Genomic DNA, 17231 nt, shown 5'->3' with positions numbered 1-17231 from the left:
ACTAGGAGACATGTCATGGAGTTACTATGTAATACATTTAAAACAAATCAGAGAAAGGAAGATCATTTCCTAATCTCCATAAACAAATAGAGGAAGTTTCCCCAGCAAAAGATCTCTTACTTATTATTCAGCGCTGAAGTGTAGATCTAGGAATTTCAACTGAACTCCTGGACTTGGCTTAAAATTATACCAGAGTGTGAGTAGAGAATCTCTAGGATGTTATGTAGGGTTTATATGTCTCAATCTCAGCTACATAAAATGGGCAGAGTAGATAGCCCCATATGTGGGAAATATAAACGAGAGGCCAATACTCTTTTTCATATTATTTGGGACTGTCACCAAATTAAGAAATTTTGGAGGGTGATTGTGGGGTTTTTGGAAAGGGTTCTAAAATCAATATCAGATTTCAACCAATGGGTATACTGTTAGGACAAATATCTACATTGGGAGTTAAAGGGAAGGGGGTTGGGACATGAAGGCTTGCATCGTAGAGAAGCACTGCATTCTACAATATTGGACGCAGAATGAGCCACTATCATACTGGTATTGGAGAAATAGGCTGCATGAACTCTTCTTGATGGAGCTGAATCACGTATAACTTTCAAGCTTCTTAGCCATATGGTTCCTGTATATTCACAAGCTTTGCACTCAAGAGCACATAGCTTTATTTTGAATCAGATAGGTAATAAATTTCAACACTTCAAGATAATTAGATCTAGGTGAGAAGATATTATTGACTCTTAACCCTCATAGGCAATATCTTTCTTTCGGAGGAAAGGAGATAAGAACGTTCTTGGGGGATTGTTTAGGAATAAAATGGGTCCTCATGCAAAAACCTCAAGCTAAGTTTTAGTAAATGTGGGGGGGGGGGTTGATTTGGTGGGGGGAATAGTCAGAATTTTGTAAAGCATTATTCTGGAAGGCTATAAGAATCCAAGTTCTTTAGATTTTGTATTTGTTTGGTTTTGGGGGTTAAAAGGGGGGGGGTGATATTCATGGGGGGGGGGGAGGGTAATTGAATTGTGTATGTTTGTTTTTAGCTTTTTTTCTATTTTATTAATTTGTTTAATAAAAACTATTTAAATGTAAAAACAAATCAGAGAAAACATTTTTTCACTCTGTGTATAATTAAGCTCTGGAATTTGTTGCTGGAGAATGTGCTAAAACTAGGTAGTGTAGTTGGGTTAAAAAGCGTTTGGACAAGTTCTTAGAGGAAAAGCTTATAAAATGTTATTAAGGTAGATCACAGCTTTCCTGGGAGTAAGCAACATGGACTCTACCTGCTTTTGGTGATCCTGTCAAGTATTTTTGATCTGGATTGGCTATTGTTGTAAACAGGATACTGGACAAGATGGATTCATGGTCTGATCCAGTATAACACTTCTGATCTTCTTATGTACTCATATCCTTTCAGAAATGGAGAGAGGAGAATGGCACAATATGCAAGGTTTATGGCTGTACAGTTTGGGCTCTTCAGCTTGGAAAATGTGCAACTGAGAGAGGATGTGACAAAAATGAATAAAATCAAAGATGGGGTGCAATGGTTAAATAAGACGGTTGTCTAACCTTCAAAACAATACTAACACAAGAGGATATTCCAAGAAACTACCAGCAAATGGAAAACAAATCACAGGAAGTGTTTTTTTATGTGGTGTACAATAAAGCTGTTGAGTGTGTTGCTTGAGGATGTCAAGGCAAATAATAAAGTGGAGTTCAAAAGAAGTTTGTGAAACTACCTGGAGGAAAAATCCACAAAAATAGTTAGTTTATCCCTGGAAATGATCTAAAAGGAACAGATTTATTTTGGGGGAATCTAGTGGATATTTGTGACCTAAACTGGTCACTGTCAGAGACAGGATGCAGGGCTTGATAGACCTTGATCTAACTGAATACAACTTATTGTATGCTCTTACATTTTTAAGTAGTGTTGGATGGAACATAAGAACATAAATAGCCATATTGAGTCAGACCAATAGCCCGGTATCCTGTTTTCCAAACAGTGGCCAAGCCAGGTCACAAGTACCTGGCTGAAATCCAAATCAACACTCCATACTAGAAATCCCAGGGCAAGCAGTTGCTTCTCATGTCTGCCTCAATAGCAGACTATGGACTTTTCCTCCAGGAATTTGTCCAAATCCTTTTTAAACCCAGATATGCTAACCGCTGTTACCACATCCTCCGGCAAAGAGTTCCAGAGCTTGACTATTCATTGAGTGAAAAAATATTTCCTCCTATTTGTCTTAAAAGTATTTCCATGTAACTTCCTTGAGTGTCCCCTAGTCTTTGTACTTTTGCAATGAGTAAAAAATCTATTTACTTCTACTCGTTCTACACCACTCAAGATTTTGTAGACCTCAATCATATCTCCCCTCATCCGTCTCTTTTCCAGGTTGAAGAGCCCTAACCTCTTTTGCCTTTCCTCATATGAGCCCTAACCTCTTTTGCCTTTCCTCATATGAGAGGAACTCCATCCCTTTTATCATTTTAGTTGCTTTTCTTTGAACCTTTTCTAATTTTGCTATATCTTTTTTGACATACGCAACCAGAAGCGAACGCAATACTCAAGGTGCAGACACACTATGGAGCGATAAAAAGGCATTATAGTGTTTTTGGTCTTATTCATCATCCCTTTCCTAATAATTCCTAGTATCCTATTTGCTTTTTTGGCCAGCGCCGCACACTGAGCAGAAGATTTCAGCATGCTAGCTTGAGCACTGACCCCCCAAGGTGGACCCTAGCATCAGGTAACTATGATTCGGATTATTCTTTCCAATGTGCATCATCTTGCATTGATCACATTAAATTTATCTGCTATTTGGATGCCCAGTCTTCCAATTTCCTAAGGTCTTCCTGCAATATTTCACAGTCCGCATGTGTTTTAACAACCCTGAATAGTTTCGTATCATCTGAAAATTTGATCACCTCACTTGTCGTTCTGATTTCCATATCATTTAGAAATATGTTAAATAGTAACGGTCCTAGTACAGATCCCTGCAGCATTCCACTGTTCACTCTCCTCCACAGAGAGAAATGACCATTTAACCCTACCCTCTGTTTTTTGTCCAATAACCAATTCCTAATCCACACCAGAACTCTTTAATTTGCTCAGCAGTCTCTCATGAGGAACTTTATCAAACGCTTTCTGAAAATTTAGATACACTACATCAACCTGCTCACCTTTATCCACATGTTTATTCATGCCTTCAAAAAAATGAAGCAAATTGGTGAGGTAAGACTTCCCTCGGCAGAATCCATGCTATCTCTGTCCCATTAAACCATGTTTGTCTATGTGTTCTGTAATTTTACTCTTTATAATAGTTTCCACTATTTTGCCCGGTACCGATGTCATGCTTACTGGTCTATAATTTCCCATATTACCCCTATAACACTTTTTTAAAATTGGCTTCACATTGGCCACCCTCCAATCTTCAGGTACTACAGACAATTTTAACGACAGGTTACATATTACTAAACAGCAGATCAGCAATTTCGTTCTTGAGCTCTTTGAGTGCCCTTGGATGTATGCCACCTGGTCCAGGTGATTTACTACTCTTTAATTTGTCAATTTGGCTCAGTACATCTTCCAGGTTCACAGAGATTTCTTTCAGTTCCTCTGCATCATCACCCTTGAAAACCAATTCTGCTACAGGCAGATCTCTTACATCTTCTTCCATAAAGACAGAAGCAAAGAATTCATTCTGTTTCTCCGCCATGGCCTTGTCTTCCCTGAGTACCCCTTTTGCACCTTCGTGATCTAACGGTCCCATGGATTCCCTCACAGGCTTTCCTGGAAAATTTGTTACTGTGAATTTTAGCCTCTGCAGCAAGTTTATCTTCATATTCTATTTTAGCCTTCTTTATTAATGTTTTGCTTCTGACTTGCCAGTGCTAATGTTGCTTCTTATTTTTTTCATTTGGGTCTATTTTCCATTCTTTGAAAGACAATCTTTTGGCTGTAATGGCCTCTTTTACTTCACCTTTTAACCATGCTGGCTGACGTTTTCTCTTCTTTCCACCTTTGCAAATACATGAAATGCATCTGAACTGGGCTTCCAAGATAGTATTTTTGAATAATGTCCATGCCTGATTTAGTGTCCTAACCTTTGCAGCCAATCCTTTTAGTTTCTTTTTAACCATTTTCCTCATTTTATTATAGTCAACTTTTCAAGAATTAAATGCAGCTACAGTAAATTTCTTTTACGGGTTCATCCTAGATAGTAGCTCAAACTTGATCATATTATGATCACTGTTTCCCAGGGGACCCAACACTGCCACCTCTCGCACTATGCCTTGCACGCCACCAAGGACCAGATCCAAAATGGCTCCCACTCTTGTCGGTTCCTAGACAAGAAGCAGTCGTTTAATACATCTAGAAATTTTATCTCCCTGGCACTCTCCGATGTAACATTTATCCAGTCAATACTGGGGTAATTGAAATCACCCATTATTATAGTGTTGCGCAATTTGCCAGTTTCCTAATCTCTGTAAACATTTCTTCATCAGTCTGCTCATTCTGTCCCGGTAGATGGTAGTACAGCCCTAATACTCCTTCCCTTCACACATGGAATTTCTAACCATAATGATTCCATGCTGCTATCTTTGTCATGTGAAATATTTGTTTTTATTTTACTCAATTCCCTCTTTAACATATAGCGCACCCCCCCTCCAATGTGATCCTCTCTATCATTGCGATATAATTTGTACCCTGTTAACACAGTGTCCCATTGATTGTCCTCTTTCTACCAAGTCTCTGAGATACCTATTATATCTACCTCATCATTTAGTGCTATATATTCTAACTCCCATTTTAGTTTTCAGGCTTTTAGCATTTGCATACAGGCACTTCCAAATTGTGTTTTTTTCTTTGATCTACAATCTGCTTAGAAGTTGAAGGGGATATCGTGCATCCCTTATCCTGCCCTCTCATTAAGCACGCCTGGCTTAATGAATGTGTGCCCCTGGAAACACTGGATACTGATGTCATATTCATGGTTTAACTGCATGTAACTTTTGAAAAGAATTTCTAGTTCTAGTTAGCAGATCTAATAAGAGTCCAGCAGATGGCACCATTCACCAACCTTTTCCCATGTTTATTTGATGAGCTGCATCTTCCTCTCATTTACTTTATTTTTTCTTTTATTCCTTTCCTCTCCTCCAAGTTTTCTTTAAAACAGCATTTTAGGCAGAGCAATGAGTGATACATATAGAAGTGAAACCTGAAATTTTCAAGTTCTAGGAATCCTCGATAACCTTATGAAAAACAGCAAAACAGTGGAATGGGCATGGTAAAATATTAGAGAAATCATAGGTAAGGAATATTTTATGGAGATTTACTGGAAAATAAGGATTAAAGAAAAAAATCAGTGCCACGGAATATACCTGGTTAAGCAGTAGGAAGCTATTTAAGTGAGCAGGAAAGGTTCCTGACCACTTAAATCGCTTTGAATATCAGCCTCTATTAATCTAGGCACACGTATTTAAACTGGCATAAGTGCTCGCATCTAACTGCTTACCTGCATATAGACCCATGTGGTAGTATTCTACAAAGAAAAATAGGCACTTCTTCTCCTTTATAAAATAAGCTCCAATTTGGCAGCCCTTTATAGAACTGCCCTCGAACTGCAAATTCAACACATATAGACTACAGAGACTGAGAACATTTGAAACTAGAGCTGATAAGGTCTGTAGGTGGAAGGTCCAGTTTCCTTCTTGATGTGTACGTGCTTTAATTAGCTAAGAAAGTGGAAGAAACATTTTTGTAATCAGGTTTGGAATGCAGCTAATTCATGAGAGACTCTGAAAGCCAGAGCAGGTTTAAAGGGGCAGAATATTTTACTCTTTTTGCTCCAAATTCACCTTATAGTAAAATATTGGGGGAGGGGCATAAGTGGGAAGGTATTCCTGAGTGGCTGTACTTTGGACTTTCTTTTAATTATATATGCTTTTCTGTCCCGACTTGGGAAAATAAACCCCACTGCCAACCGACTTTAAGCACAGTCAAGGATAATTGAGGATTCCCTTGTTCCTTTGTTGGTAAAGAGCACTAGGACACCGGAAAAACAGTTACAGCATCAAAGACTTTCAACCCCACAAGTTTGCTGTCCGCCACTGGCATTAAATCCAGATATTCAATGCCGAGCCGTTTCTGGTGACCGACATTGAATATCTGGGTTTATTTTGGCCGCTAAAAAGTTAACCGGCTATGCTGATATTCAGCGCTAGCCAGTTAACTTTTTAGCAGTCAAAGATAGGCCTACTATTTAAGCAGCCTACTTGGCTGCTCAACATAGCTAAATATCCGATCCAAACCAGCTATGTCGCTCGATATGGATACTCGGTGGAAGATAACCGGTTATCTCCCACTGAATATCCATGGTTAGGTGCTTAAATGGTATTTAACCGGCCAGGAGCTGTTCCTGGTTGGTTAAATAGTTTTGAATATTGGATGACTAGTGTTTATTTCAGTAGGATTTAGCACAGTAAAGCCCTGGATTATTCATATTTGAATTTAAATTACTATTCCACTGAATACGAACAACATATTTAGGGCTGAATCGAGTCGTGCAGCCCCAATATATATGTACATATATACAGAGAGAGAGAGAGAGAAAGAGAGAGAGAGAGATTCAAAAGATCTTATACTGTCAGCCAGTAAATGAATAAATCTACTGGCAGTGGATTTTCAAACGGAATCGCTCTCACAGCTTCAGTATGTGAAGGGCAACTCTATAACTGGGCTCCCCTTGTGTGCATAAATTGACAGAATACTAGCATCTACCTATAAAAGGAGCTCATACACATAGGTTTGACTCCCACTTATGTACTTAACTTGCAGAATATTGTCAGTTTTGTGCATTCCTGCTCCATTTAACTGATTGTAATTATGCCAGATCTACGACTGATGTAACAGTGGGTGTGTAAATGTTAGGTTCCTCTTGTGCATTCTCAGGGCACCTAAGTGGAGGCATTCTGTTGTAGAACTGCTCCCTATCTGTATAGTTCCTGGGAAATTTAGGGCAGAAATGTCTAACTACACATTAACAGTGATATTCAATCACTGTCAACACAACTTAGCGGCTGACATTAGGCCTGCTGAAAAATAGTCCTAATGCTAACTAAACAGCTATACTGACTGCAGCTAAATAGTTCCATTATCTGTATAGATATAGGTGGCCATCACGTTAATAGGGGGTAATTCTATAATAGGCTTTTCCAACCTGAGGGCCAGAACCTGGCCCACCAAGTGCTTTTTTCTGGCCCTCAGAAGCTTGGCAATCCCTGTGGTGCTTACAGCAGGATTCCTGCTTCCCCTCCATGACTTGGCTTTCTGTGACTCAAGCTTGCAGAGATCAAAGCCATGGTGGAGAAGCAGGAATCCTACTGTTCTCTTCTGCAGTGGAAGCTAGGTGACAGTAAAGAAACTGGGTGAAGGCTGTGGGTGAGGAGTTGTTACATGAGCAAGACTGTATGAAAGCTGGGGAGGGGATGATGCACCATCACATTTTGGCACTATTTGACAAAACATGCAACAAAATACAGCGGTGTGTGTGTATTGGCCCTCTGAATGTTACAAAATATAAAATGTGGCCCCCGATATAAAAAGGTTGGACAACCCTGTTCTATAAGATCCTACCTAGTTTAAGGTGGCAGTATTCTACTCATTTATGACAGTATTGATGCCACCCTTTGGAGAATGCTGCCCAGTGGAAACGTTCATGCCATATTTTGATGTCACATACTTTGCTGATGGGTGTGCGTATGACCAGAGTTTGGCACAGGTAAATTATAGAATACTATAATTTATGTGTATTCTGGCTAACATTACTTGTGGGCATTTACACCAGCTTCAGGGCTAGTATAAGTGATCACACGTTAAATATAAGCACCTTTTCTGCTATTAGAATAGGTTTTAAATGGGCACCTACTTATCCTCTTACTGTAGGTACCCTGATATACAATTATCCCCATCCCCCTAATTCTATAAATGGCGCTTTAAATTGCATGCACAAATTTGGGTATGCCCCCAATTTGTGCGTACAATTTAATTGAATAACAAGCCAATGAGCACTGATAATTTGGAACTAACAATTATCAGTGCTAATTGGCATTAATTAAGAATTAGGCATATATATTTATGCGCTCGGATGGACACATAAATATTACGCACAGCTCCAAAAAGGTGGCAGAGCCATGGGAGGGACATAGGCAGATCAGGGATGTTCCCACAATTTATGTGCGCTGTTATAGAATAAGGGGCATCCGTGTCTAATTTAGGCACAGCGATTTACACCAAGGCTTCGTTGGTGTAAATGGTCACACCTAAATGTAGTTGCATATCCCGCTGCTTAGCACTATTCCATAAATGGAGCCTAACTTTAGGGTCCTTTTACCAAGCTGCGATAAAAAGGGCCCTACGGTAGCGGCAGGGGCCATTTTTGCCATGCGCCAGGGCCCTTTTTACTGCAGCAATTAAAAAGTCCCTAAAAAAGACATTGCTCTGCAGTAAGATTATTCTTACACGTGGCCATGCGGAGGGAGCACTTGCCGCTGGGTTCCCACGGTAACCAGGCAGTAACCAGGCAGCACCGCCAGGTTAGCGCCACTCTAGAAATCACAGAATTATTTTCCGTAGCACCGGAAATGGCGCATGTTTGAGGAGGAACTACCACAGGCTGCCATGTTGGGCCAGCGGTGGTTCCAGGTTACCGCACCACAACAACCTTGTAGCAAAAGGACCCCTTTGAGCGCTGTTTATAGAATAGCACTAAGTGCTATTTTTTTCAGTGCCAACCTTTAGGTGCATTTACTGAATTTATTTATTTATTACATTTGTATCCCACATTTTCCCACCTATTTGTAGGCTCAATGTGGCTTACATAGTACCGGAGAGGCGTTTGCAGACTCCAGTGTAAACAAATACAAAGTGATATTGTGGTTAGATAAAGTTCATGTGGCACAGCCACATTATGGAATCGTACAATGGAAAAGTTGTGTTACGTCCATTACGTACTTTAGTTTTGTTGTGTTGCAGAGATCAGGCATTTATGTTGGATTGGTAGGGTATGCCTTTTAAACAGGTTAGTTTTTAGTTTTTTTCCGGAAGTTTAGGTGCTCGTACGTAGTTTTCAAGGCTTTTGGTAATGCGTTCCACAGTTGTGTGCTTATGTAGGAGAAACTGGATGTGTAGGTTGATTTACATTTGAGTCCTTTGCAGCTTGGGTAGTGCAGATTTAGGTACATTCGTGTTGATTTGGATGTTTTTCTAGTTGGTAGGTCGATCAAGTCTGTCATGTATCCTGGGGCTTCACCGTAAATAATTTTGTGAACCAGAGTGCAGATTTTGAAAGCTATACGTTCTTTGATTGGGAGCCAGTGTAGTTTTTCGCGGAGGGGTTTTGCTCTTTCAAATCGCGTTTTTCCGAAGCCTAGCTGCCGTGTTTTGAGCAGTTTGAAGTTTCTTTAATGTTTGTTCTTTGCATCCTGCATAAATTCCATTGCAGTAATCTACATGGCTTAGTACCATTGATTGTATCAGGTTGCGAAATGTTTCCCTCGGGAAGAATTGTTTCACGTGTTTGAGTTTCCACATTGAGTGGAACATATTCTTTGTTGTGGAGGTCACTTGGCTCTCAAGTGTTAGGTTGCAGTCCAATGTAACGCCGAAGATTTTCAGGCTGTCTGAGATAGGGAGGGTGTAATCTGGGGTGTTGATAATTGTGGGGTTGTCCGCGCTGTGTTGGGATGAGAGGATAAGACAGTGAGTTTTTTCTTTGTTGAGTTTTAGTTGAAATGCATTTGCCCAAGGGTCCATGATGTTCAAGCTGATCTTGATTTCGTTGGTGATTTCTGTCAGTTTAGATTTGTACGGAATGTATATTGTGACATCGTCTGCATAGATGAAGGGGTTAAGGCCTTGGTTGGATAAAGGCTAGTGGGGTCGTCATTAGGTTGAAGAGGATCGGTGATAGCAGTGATCCTTGTGGTACTCCTCAGTCTGCTTTCCACGGTGATGATATGTTTGAGTTTGATTTTACTTGATATGTTCTTGTGGTTAGGAAACCCTTGAGCCATCCTGAACTTATCTAGTAAGCTTATTAATATATTGTGGTTTACCATGTCGAATGCACTAGACATGTCGAATTGGAGGAGGGTGTTTTTGCCTATTGCTATTTCCTGCTTGAATTTGGCTAGGAGAGAGAGTAGTACTGTTTCTGTGCTGTGGAGGGGGCGAAACCCTGACTGTGATTTGTGTAATATTGAGAATTTGTTTATATAATCTGTAAGTTGTTTAGCTACCATGCTTTCCATCAGTTTGACTGACAACGGGATGGATGCTACTGGACGGTAGTTAGTGATTTTGTTAGTTTTTTTCTTGGTGTCTTTTGGTATTGGGGTGAGTAGGATATTGCCATTTTCCTTAGGGAAGAGACCTTGCTGTAGCATGTAATTTAGGTGGGATGTGAGGTCTACTATGAAGCGGTCAGGGGCGGATTTCATTAGGTAGTTGGGACAGGTATTTAGTTTGCAGTGTGTGTTGGAGAACCTGCTGATCGCCCGTGCAACTGTATCAACGGTGATGAGGGCAAAATTTAACCAGGTTAGGTCAGCCGGGTATTCTCCAGTGGTTGGGTCCAACTCATTAAGGAAGTTTTCAATGTCAGTGTTGTCCTGAGGTAGCGTGTTGCGTAGGTTTACAAGTTTTTCATTGAAATACTTAGCAAGTTTATCTGCAGATGGGATGTCTGTGTTCGATGTAGTGACCAGGTTGGTGTCTAGGAGTTTCTTCATGAGTTGGTATAATTTCTTCGTGTCTTTGTAATCTGTCCCTATTTTAGTTTTATAGTATGATCTTTTGGTCTGTCTTATAGCGTATTTGTACTTTCTTTGTGATTGTTTCAATGTGTTGAGTGTGTGTTCATCTTTTGTTTTTTTTCCATGCTCGTTCAAGTTTTCTGGATTGTGTTTTTAGCTTTTTCAGTTCATCATTGAACCATGGTATCGAGTTATGCTTACGTGAAGATCTTGTTCTTAAATGTGCTATTTCATCTAGTATGCATTTGCATCTTTTATCCCATTCAATGAGGTAGTATATGGAGTATACGCTGCTGTTTATTCATATAGTGGCGCTGAATATAAATATTTTAAAACACCTTAACTGATGTTTAAAAAATTTGGTGGTAACAAAAGAGAGGGAACAAAGTACAAACTAAAGTCCAAACAAAAAAACAGCACCATGGGCCTTTAAGAATGGAACACAGTTCTTTAATGAATGAGCCTTGACAAAAAGACCCGACACGGGCCGTGTTTCGGTGACTAGCACCTGCGTCAGGAGTCACAGTGATGACGTGGAAAACTTGAGGAATAATTCAAATATATTCCTCTACAATATATTATTCCTTACCCCACATCTCATATAGTAAAAGCTACAAAGCAACAAGGCACTTTCACTTTCTGTATCCAAAGTGCTAGTCACCGAAACACGGCCCGTGTCGGGTCTTTTTGTCAAGGCTCATTCATTAAAGAACTGTGTTCCATTTTTAAACGCCCATGGTGCTGTTTTTTTGTTTAAAAAAATGTGGTGAACACTATCGCTGAATATTTACCCAGTGGATACCAATATCTATGTATCCATATAGATTATATTCCATAATGATGCAGTCCTTTCACTTGTTGCACCACATTTCAACTTAGACAAGCAAGAATTGTTCAAATCACTGACAAACGTACTGCCTATAATATAAGATAAGGCATTTAATTTCATTATGATTGCTCATTAGGAAATCGGCTGTTCAAAGTACAGGAAGAAGCTCTATGTATGGAGTACACTGCTGATGACAAAATTAAATTGCCTGCCAAGGAGGTGATAAAGCAGATGAAATGAAAAAAATGGGTAAACGAGTGGTGTGTGAAATGATGCTTTATGTAAATGAGTTCCCCTTCTGAGAAATGATAATATGGGGGTCTCTGCTGGATTTTTTCCAGGTGGCATGTAGTATACACTGTATGCGTGAAGACAAAATTAATTAGAAATATTTATCTTTATATGCTTTCTGAAATTTTAATTAGGGTTCTTTGTAAAATGTGTGCAATGAACCTGGGATCTGACATCCTATCATGTTTTAGTGTCTAACAGGCTGAGTTTCAAAGTGTTTAAGAGCCCAGTTTTAGAGTCAATGCAGAAAACGACATGCACTGATGGCTTACCACATGGCTTCTAATGAAAGTGTAATGCCAAACTTGTAAGTACTGATGCAGTGAATAAATTATATACAAAACTTGTGTGCTAATCAGGCTGAGCACACCAAATGCATGCACACATGGTTCAGTGCTAAGGGCAGCTAGTGCTATGTGCATGTCTGAGAAAAATATATCAGCACACTTCTGAACATGGGCTGGAATGCTATTCTGACCACATTACCCCAGCTCTGAGATGATTATATTGGTTGTCTATAGAGTAAACCACTAGACATAAAGCAGGGATGCTGATCTATACATTGCATCATAATCTAACTGCAGACTGCTTACAGATCATCATAGTAGCCCATGCAGCTAACCAACTCTGGGCTGGTTAACAGTTCACCTATGTCCTACCATTACTGTTGGAGTATAATCTTTATGTGACAAAGGCAAAAATCTACCTACTTGTTTAGGCAAGTCAGTGGCGTAGCCACAGGTGGGCCTGGGTGGGCCGGGGCCCACCCACTTAGGGCTCAGGCCCACCCAACAGTAGCACACATTTAGTGGTAGCTGGTAGGATCCCAAGCTCGGCCAGCTGAAGACTTCCTCCTGATGGTAATGGAAATGCTACTCTCCATGATACCGGCACCTGCGTATGTTCAGTTTTCAGCGCATGCCTGCTGCAGACTGCCAAGGTGGAAAGAAGTGGTTTTCCCTTCAGCTGAGATATTTTTTGGGTGGTGGTTGGGGGAGGGGGGAGAACAATTGATGCCCACCCAGTTCTTCCCTAGGCCCACCCAAACTCTGTTGTCTGGCTACGCCCCTGAGGCAAGTGTTATTGTTCTCCTTGGTGCGTACTTCTATTGCTGATCCTTAATATGGCTTTTGTTATTATTGCAGTTTTGTAGGTGCCTTGTTTTATCTTTGTTTCGTATTATATTACTTGTACCTATCCTATGTATGTTTGATTTTAACCTGCCTTGAACTGTAGTGGGAAATAATTTCATTTATAAATAAATACATTTATGTGCAGAAGAGCATTCTAGCACATGCTTAAATATGTGCCAATACAATTTTTTTCTGCTCAGACCTGTACGAAACTGTAGCTGCCATTAGCACAGAACCATCACCTCCTCTGTTTTGTCTTTTTTTAACCCACGCTCTTCATGGAGGTCATAAAAAAGTTGGCAGGCCCCCTACACTTGCAGGAGAAAGAAGAACGGGCATTAAGGGTCAGATTCTATATAAGGTGTCTAAAAAATCTGCGCAGTAAAATTTCCGACTAAGAGTATTCTATGAGCAGAATCTAGATTTAGGCACAGTATATACAATACACTTAGTTGATATCCCAGTGGCTAAAACTACGCGCCTCCATTTACACCAACGAAAATGTGGCATAAATCCCTTTGTGCAGAATTATGTGCATTGGCCACATCCTATTATTATTTTCGGGGTTTCATTCATTTGTCCTTAAGCAGGTGTTTTCTTGTTGTCTTTTCCTCTCAGGATAGTATGTACTTTTTCTATTCCTTGGTTTTCATCTTGGTTTTTCTATTTGTCCATGTCACTAATACTTTTTGTTTACATACACACACACACATTTTCTTTGGTGTACACTATTGATGGATATGTGTCCTTTGTTCCATGCGAGCTCTCTGTCATCACGTTTCTTTATAATTATTAATACCATATGGATATTTGTTTTTACTAAGCCAGTCAGTCCATGGATGGTCTATTTGATGTACCTTAGTTTTTTTTAACTCATGTGTAAGTCCACCATTAACAATATTTTAATGTATTTTTTTATGTATTTTATATCCCCAGATGAGTTTATTCGCCAGTCCTGTCTTTTTATATTTATTTCTATTGTAATATTCTGTAGCATGCATTTTTTTACATATATTTGTTCATGAATGACACTTATTAATGTCTTTTAGAACACTAATGTGACCCCTGAGGCAGGCGTTCTGTAATGCCGAAACACGGACCATGTCGGGTCCTTTCTGTCCAAGCAGCAAATAAAGCATCTTTTAAACCACCATCTTCTGTGTTGGATTGTCCTTTGGCCAGCGTCTAGTCCTTTGCTCTTGCCACATCTTATAACTACATGCATACATTTGGGAATGCCCACAAATGCCTAGTTCCCTGCCCATAGCCACGCCTCTTATGAACTATACACATTATAATTTAGGCGCAATTCATTACAGAATACACATAGCGAGTTGAGCATGTAAATTCTAATTAGTTTCAATTAGTGTTCAGCATTGCTTGTTAAGTGCCGTTATTAATGCTGATTAGCTTGTTAAGCCAATTAAGTTATGCACATTGTTATAGAATACACTTGGATTCTGGCACAGAACACTAGGCATGATATATAGAATCTGTGGTAAATCTTTACAGATGCTGCTGGAGAAGAATGAGCCAACCATTCTATATCACCTCAGCCTTAGCATTAAAGCCACAGTGTCATGCTCACCCTTAAAGTCTTCTGTGCATTTCTCTGCATTGAGATGGAATATCTAATAGCAATATTAGCATTCATTTTAATATGTTGTGTTGATGTTTAAGGCACAGTTTTGTGCAGGCTTTGCTTCAGTCCAAAATGTTTGAATCATACATCCACTAAATTGTACACAGACATGGCATTAACATCTGAGCAAGCATTCTGCTACAGCCCCTTTGAGAGTTAGGAGCCTACAATGGTGCTTTTGAATACTGACAAGAGCTGTGTTCCTAAATTTTAGTTACCTAATTTCCCTAGGAGCCTAAACTTAGGACATAAATAGGTTAGTTCTGACACAAGCGTAACTAGCAACTAAATGTCTGGAACTAGGATCTGGAAGTGTGATTGCTGACCTTTCTGGTGCTAAAAACCAGCTCCCACAGTCTCAAAATAGCATTTTGGGGCTGTGGGAGCTTGAATGGCTACCCTTTGGCGTGGAGTTATGTAAAATTCAGTACTTACATGTCTAGGTGGCAAAATCTGGCACAGTGCAAGTGGCAGCACTTACATGGTGATGCTGCTCTTTTTTTGAATGTGTAGTTTTGTACAATGATGGCAATCACACATGTGCCACCAAATAAACATATTTTTTCCAGTAGTCTTTTCCATATTAGACTATTTCTCAAGCATCATTACATTCCTCTTTACTATGGAAGTTAAGATCTTTGCTTTCATCAGTACAACTGGCTGAATATGTCTACCTACACTTTAATTACAGACATATCATTCGTCTTCCTAGAGCTTCTTACTTTGAAGTCTGAACTAGGATAACCTATAAGTGGTTTGGTTACTCACCCATAACATGTTGGATCCTCTATAGCTCTCTGGAAACATCTGGTCTGACATAGGGGAAGAAGTCAGGTTACTGCTCCTGGGCTGTGGCCATTCAAAGTCAATCTCACTTTTGCTTTTTTTCCTCCTTATAATCTGTAGGCATTGAGAAATACGAGCATTATTACTGGAATGTGGAACTCAGTATGATCAAATAAAGCACTGCACAAGGAGCCGGGGGAAAGAGCACATCTGACTAGTGCCTTTCTGCAAGGAGACACACTGTTCTTTTTGATCACAGTAACTGTGCCAGGAGAATATGTAGCTCTTTGTTCTATTTCTGCCACTAGTTCTCTGTGTGACTGAGTAATTCATTTTACACTGCCTGGACAGGTGAGGTTCAATTGAGATCACCATTTCTAGCCACATTCTGTTGTTTTTCTCCATAAAAATCCCAATATAACATATTTTTTTAATGAATATACACAATACCAGAAAAATTATATCAAAAAATTACAGATGTTTTAGCATCCTTCTTTGAAGGTCATGAATAGATGTTTAAAATTCTCTTGCTTTGCCTCACTGCCTCATTATACACAACCATGATGGAATAAGATTCATTAATGCATTATTTATTCAGTCTTCTGGTGAATGTTATGAATTGAACAAGATATTATACACTATTATCCTTTCATGACAAGCTTTTATTTGGAGCAGAGGAGTAGCCTAGTGGTTAGTGCAGTGGCCTTTGATCCTGGGGAACTGAGTTCAATTCCCACTGCAGCTCCCTGCGACTCTGGGCAAGTCACTTAACCCTCCATTGCCCCTGGTACAAATAAGTACCTGAATATAGTGTCAACCTTATTTTCGAAATTGATGGGCGCCCAGATTTCAACCCAAATCGGGAGATAGGCACCCATCTCGCAAAGGCGCCCAAATCAGTATAATCAAAAGCCGATTTTGGGCGTCTTCAACTGCAATCTGTCACGGAAACGGCCAAAGTTGACAGGGGCGTGCCAGAGGCATGGTGAAGGCGGAACTAGGACTGGGGCATGTTTATTGGCCAAGGAGAGATGGGCGCCTTCGGCCGATAATGGAAAAAAGGCGATTTTAGCGTGAATTTGGGTAATTTTTATTGGACCTTTTTTTTTCACAAACAAGTCCCAAAAAGTGCCCTAAATGACCACATGACCACCGAAGGGAATCGGGGATGAGCACCCCTGACTCCCCCAGTGGTCACTAACCCCCTCCCAGCATAAAAAAACAACTTTAACAACTTTTTTTCCAGCCTGTATGCCAGCCTCAAATGCCATACCCACCTCCATCACAGCAGTATGCAGGTCCCTGGAGCAGTTGTTAGTGGGTGCAGTGGACTTCACCCAGGTGGACCCAGGCCCATCCCCCCTACCTGTTACACTTGTGGTGGTAAATGGGAGCCCTCCAAACCACCCCCAAAACCCACTTTACCCACATGTAGGTGCCCCCTTCAGCCATAAGTGCTATGGTAATGGTGTAGAGTTATGGGCAGTGGGTTTTGGGCGGCATTTGATGGGCTCAGCACCCAAGGGATGGGAGCTATGGACGTGGGAGGTATTTAAATTTTTTTTTAATTGTTACAAGTGCCCCCTAGGGTGCCTAGTTGGTGTCCTGGCATGTGAGGGGGACCAGTGCACTACGAATCCTGGCCTCTCCCATGACCCAATGCCTTGGATTTGTTCGTTTTTGAGCTGGGCACCTTCGGTTTTCATTATCGCTGAAAAACGAAACCGCCTAGATCAAA

The 17231-nt window shown here is 40.2% G+C and overlaps 1 protein-coding gene across 1 annotated transcript in view; it reads right to left on the bottom strand.

The window, feature by feature from the left end:
- MYRIP (myosin VIIA and Rab interacting protein) overlaps positions 1-17231 on the bottom strand; it is a 492137-nt gene that overhangs the window by 93661 nt on the left and 381245 nt on the right. Inside the window, exon 8 of the mRNA XM_030203295.1 lies at positions 15476-15607. Coding sequence (XP_030059155.1) covers positions 15476-15607 — 132 coding nt within the window. The remainder of the gene's footprint in view (positions 1-15475; positions 15608-17231) is intronic.

This window comes from Microcaecilia unicolor, chromosome 1 (assembly GCF_901765095.1).
Source record: "Microcaecilia unicolor chromosome 1, aMicUni1.1, whole genome shotgun sequence".
NCBI classification, from domain to species: domain Eukaryota; kingdom Metazoa; phylum Chordata; class Amphibia; order Gymnophiona; family Siphonopidae; genus Microcaecilia; species Microcaecilia unicolor.
Note: the sequence above shows the minus strand (reverse complement) of the source record. Positions and strands in the feature narration are given on the sequence as shown.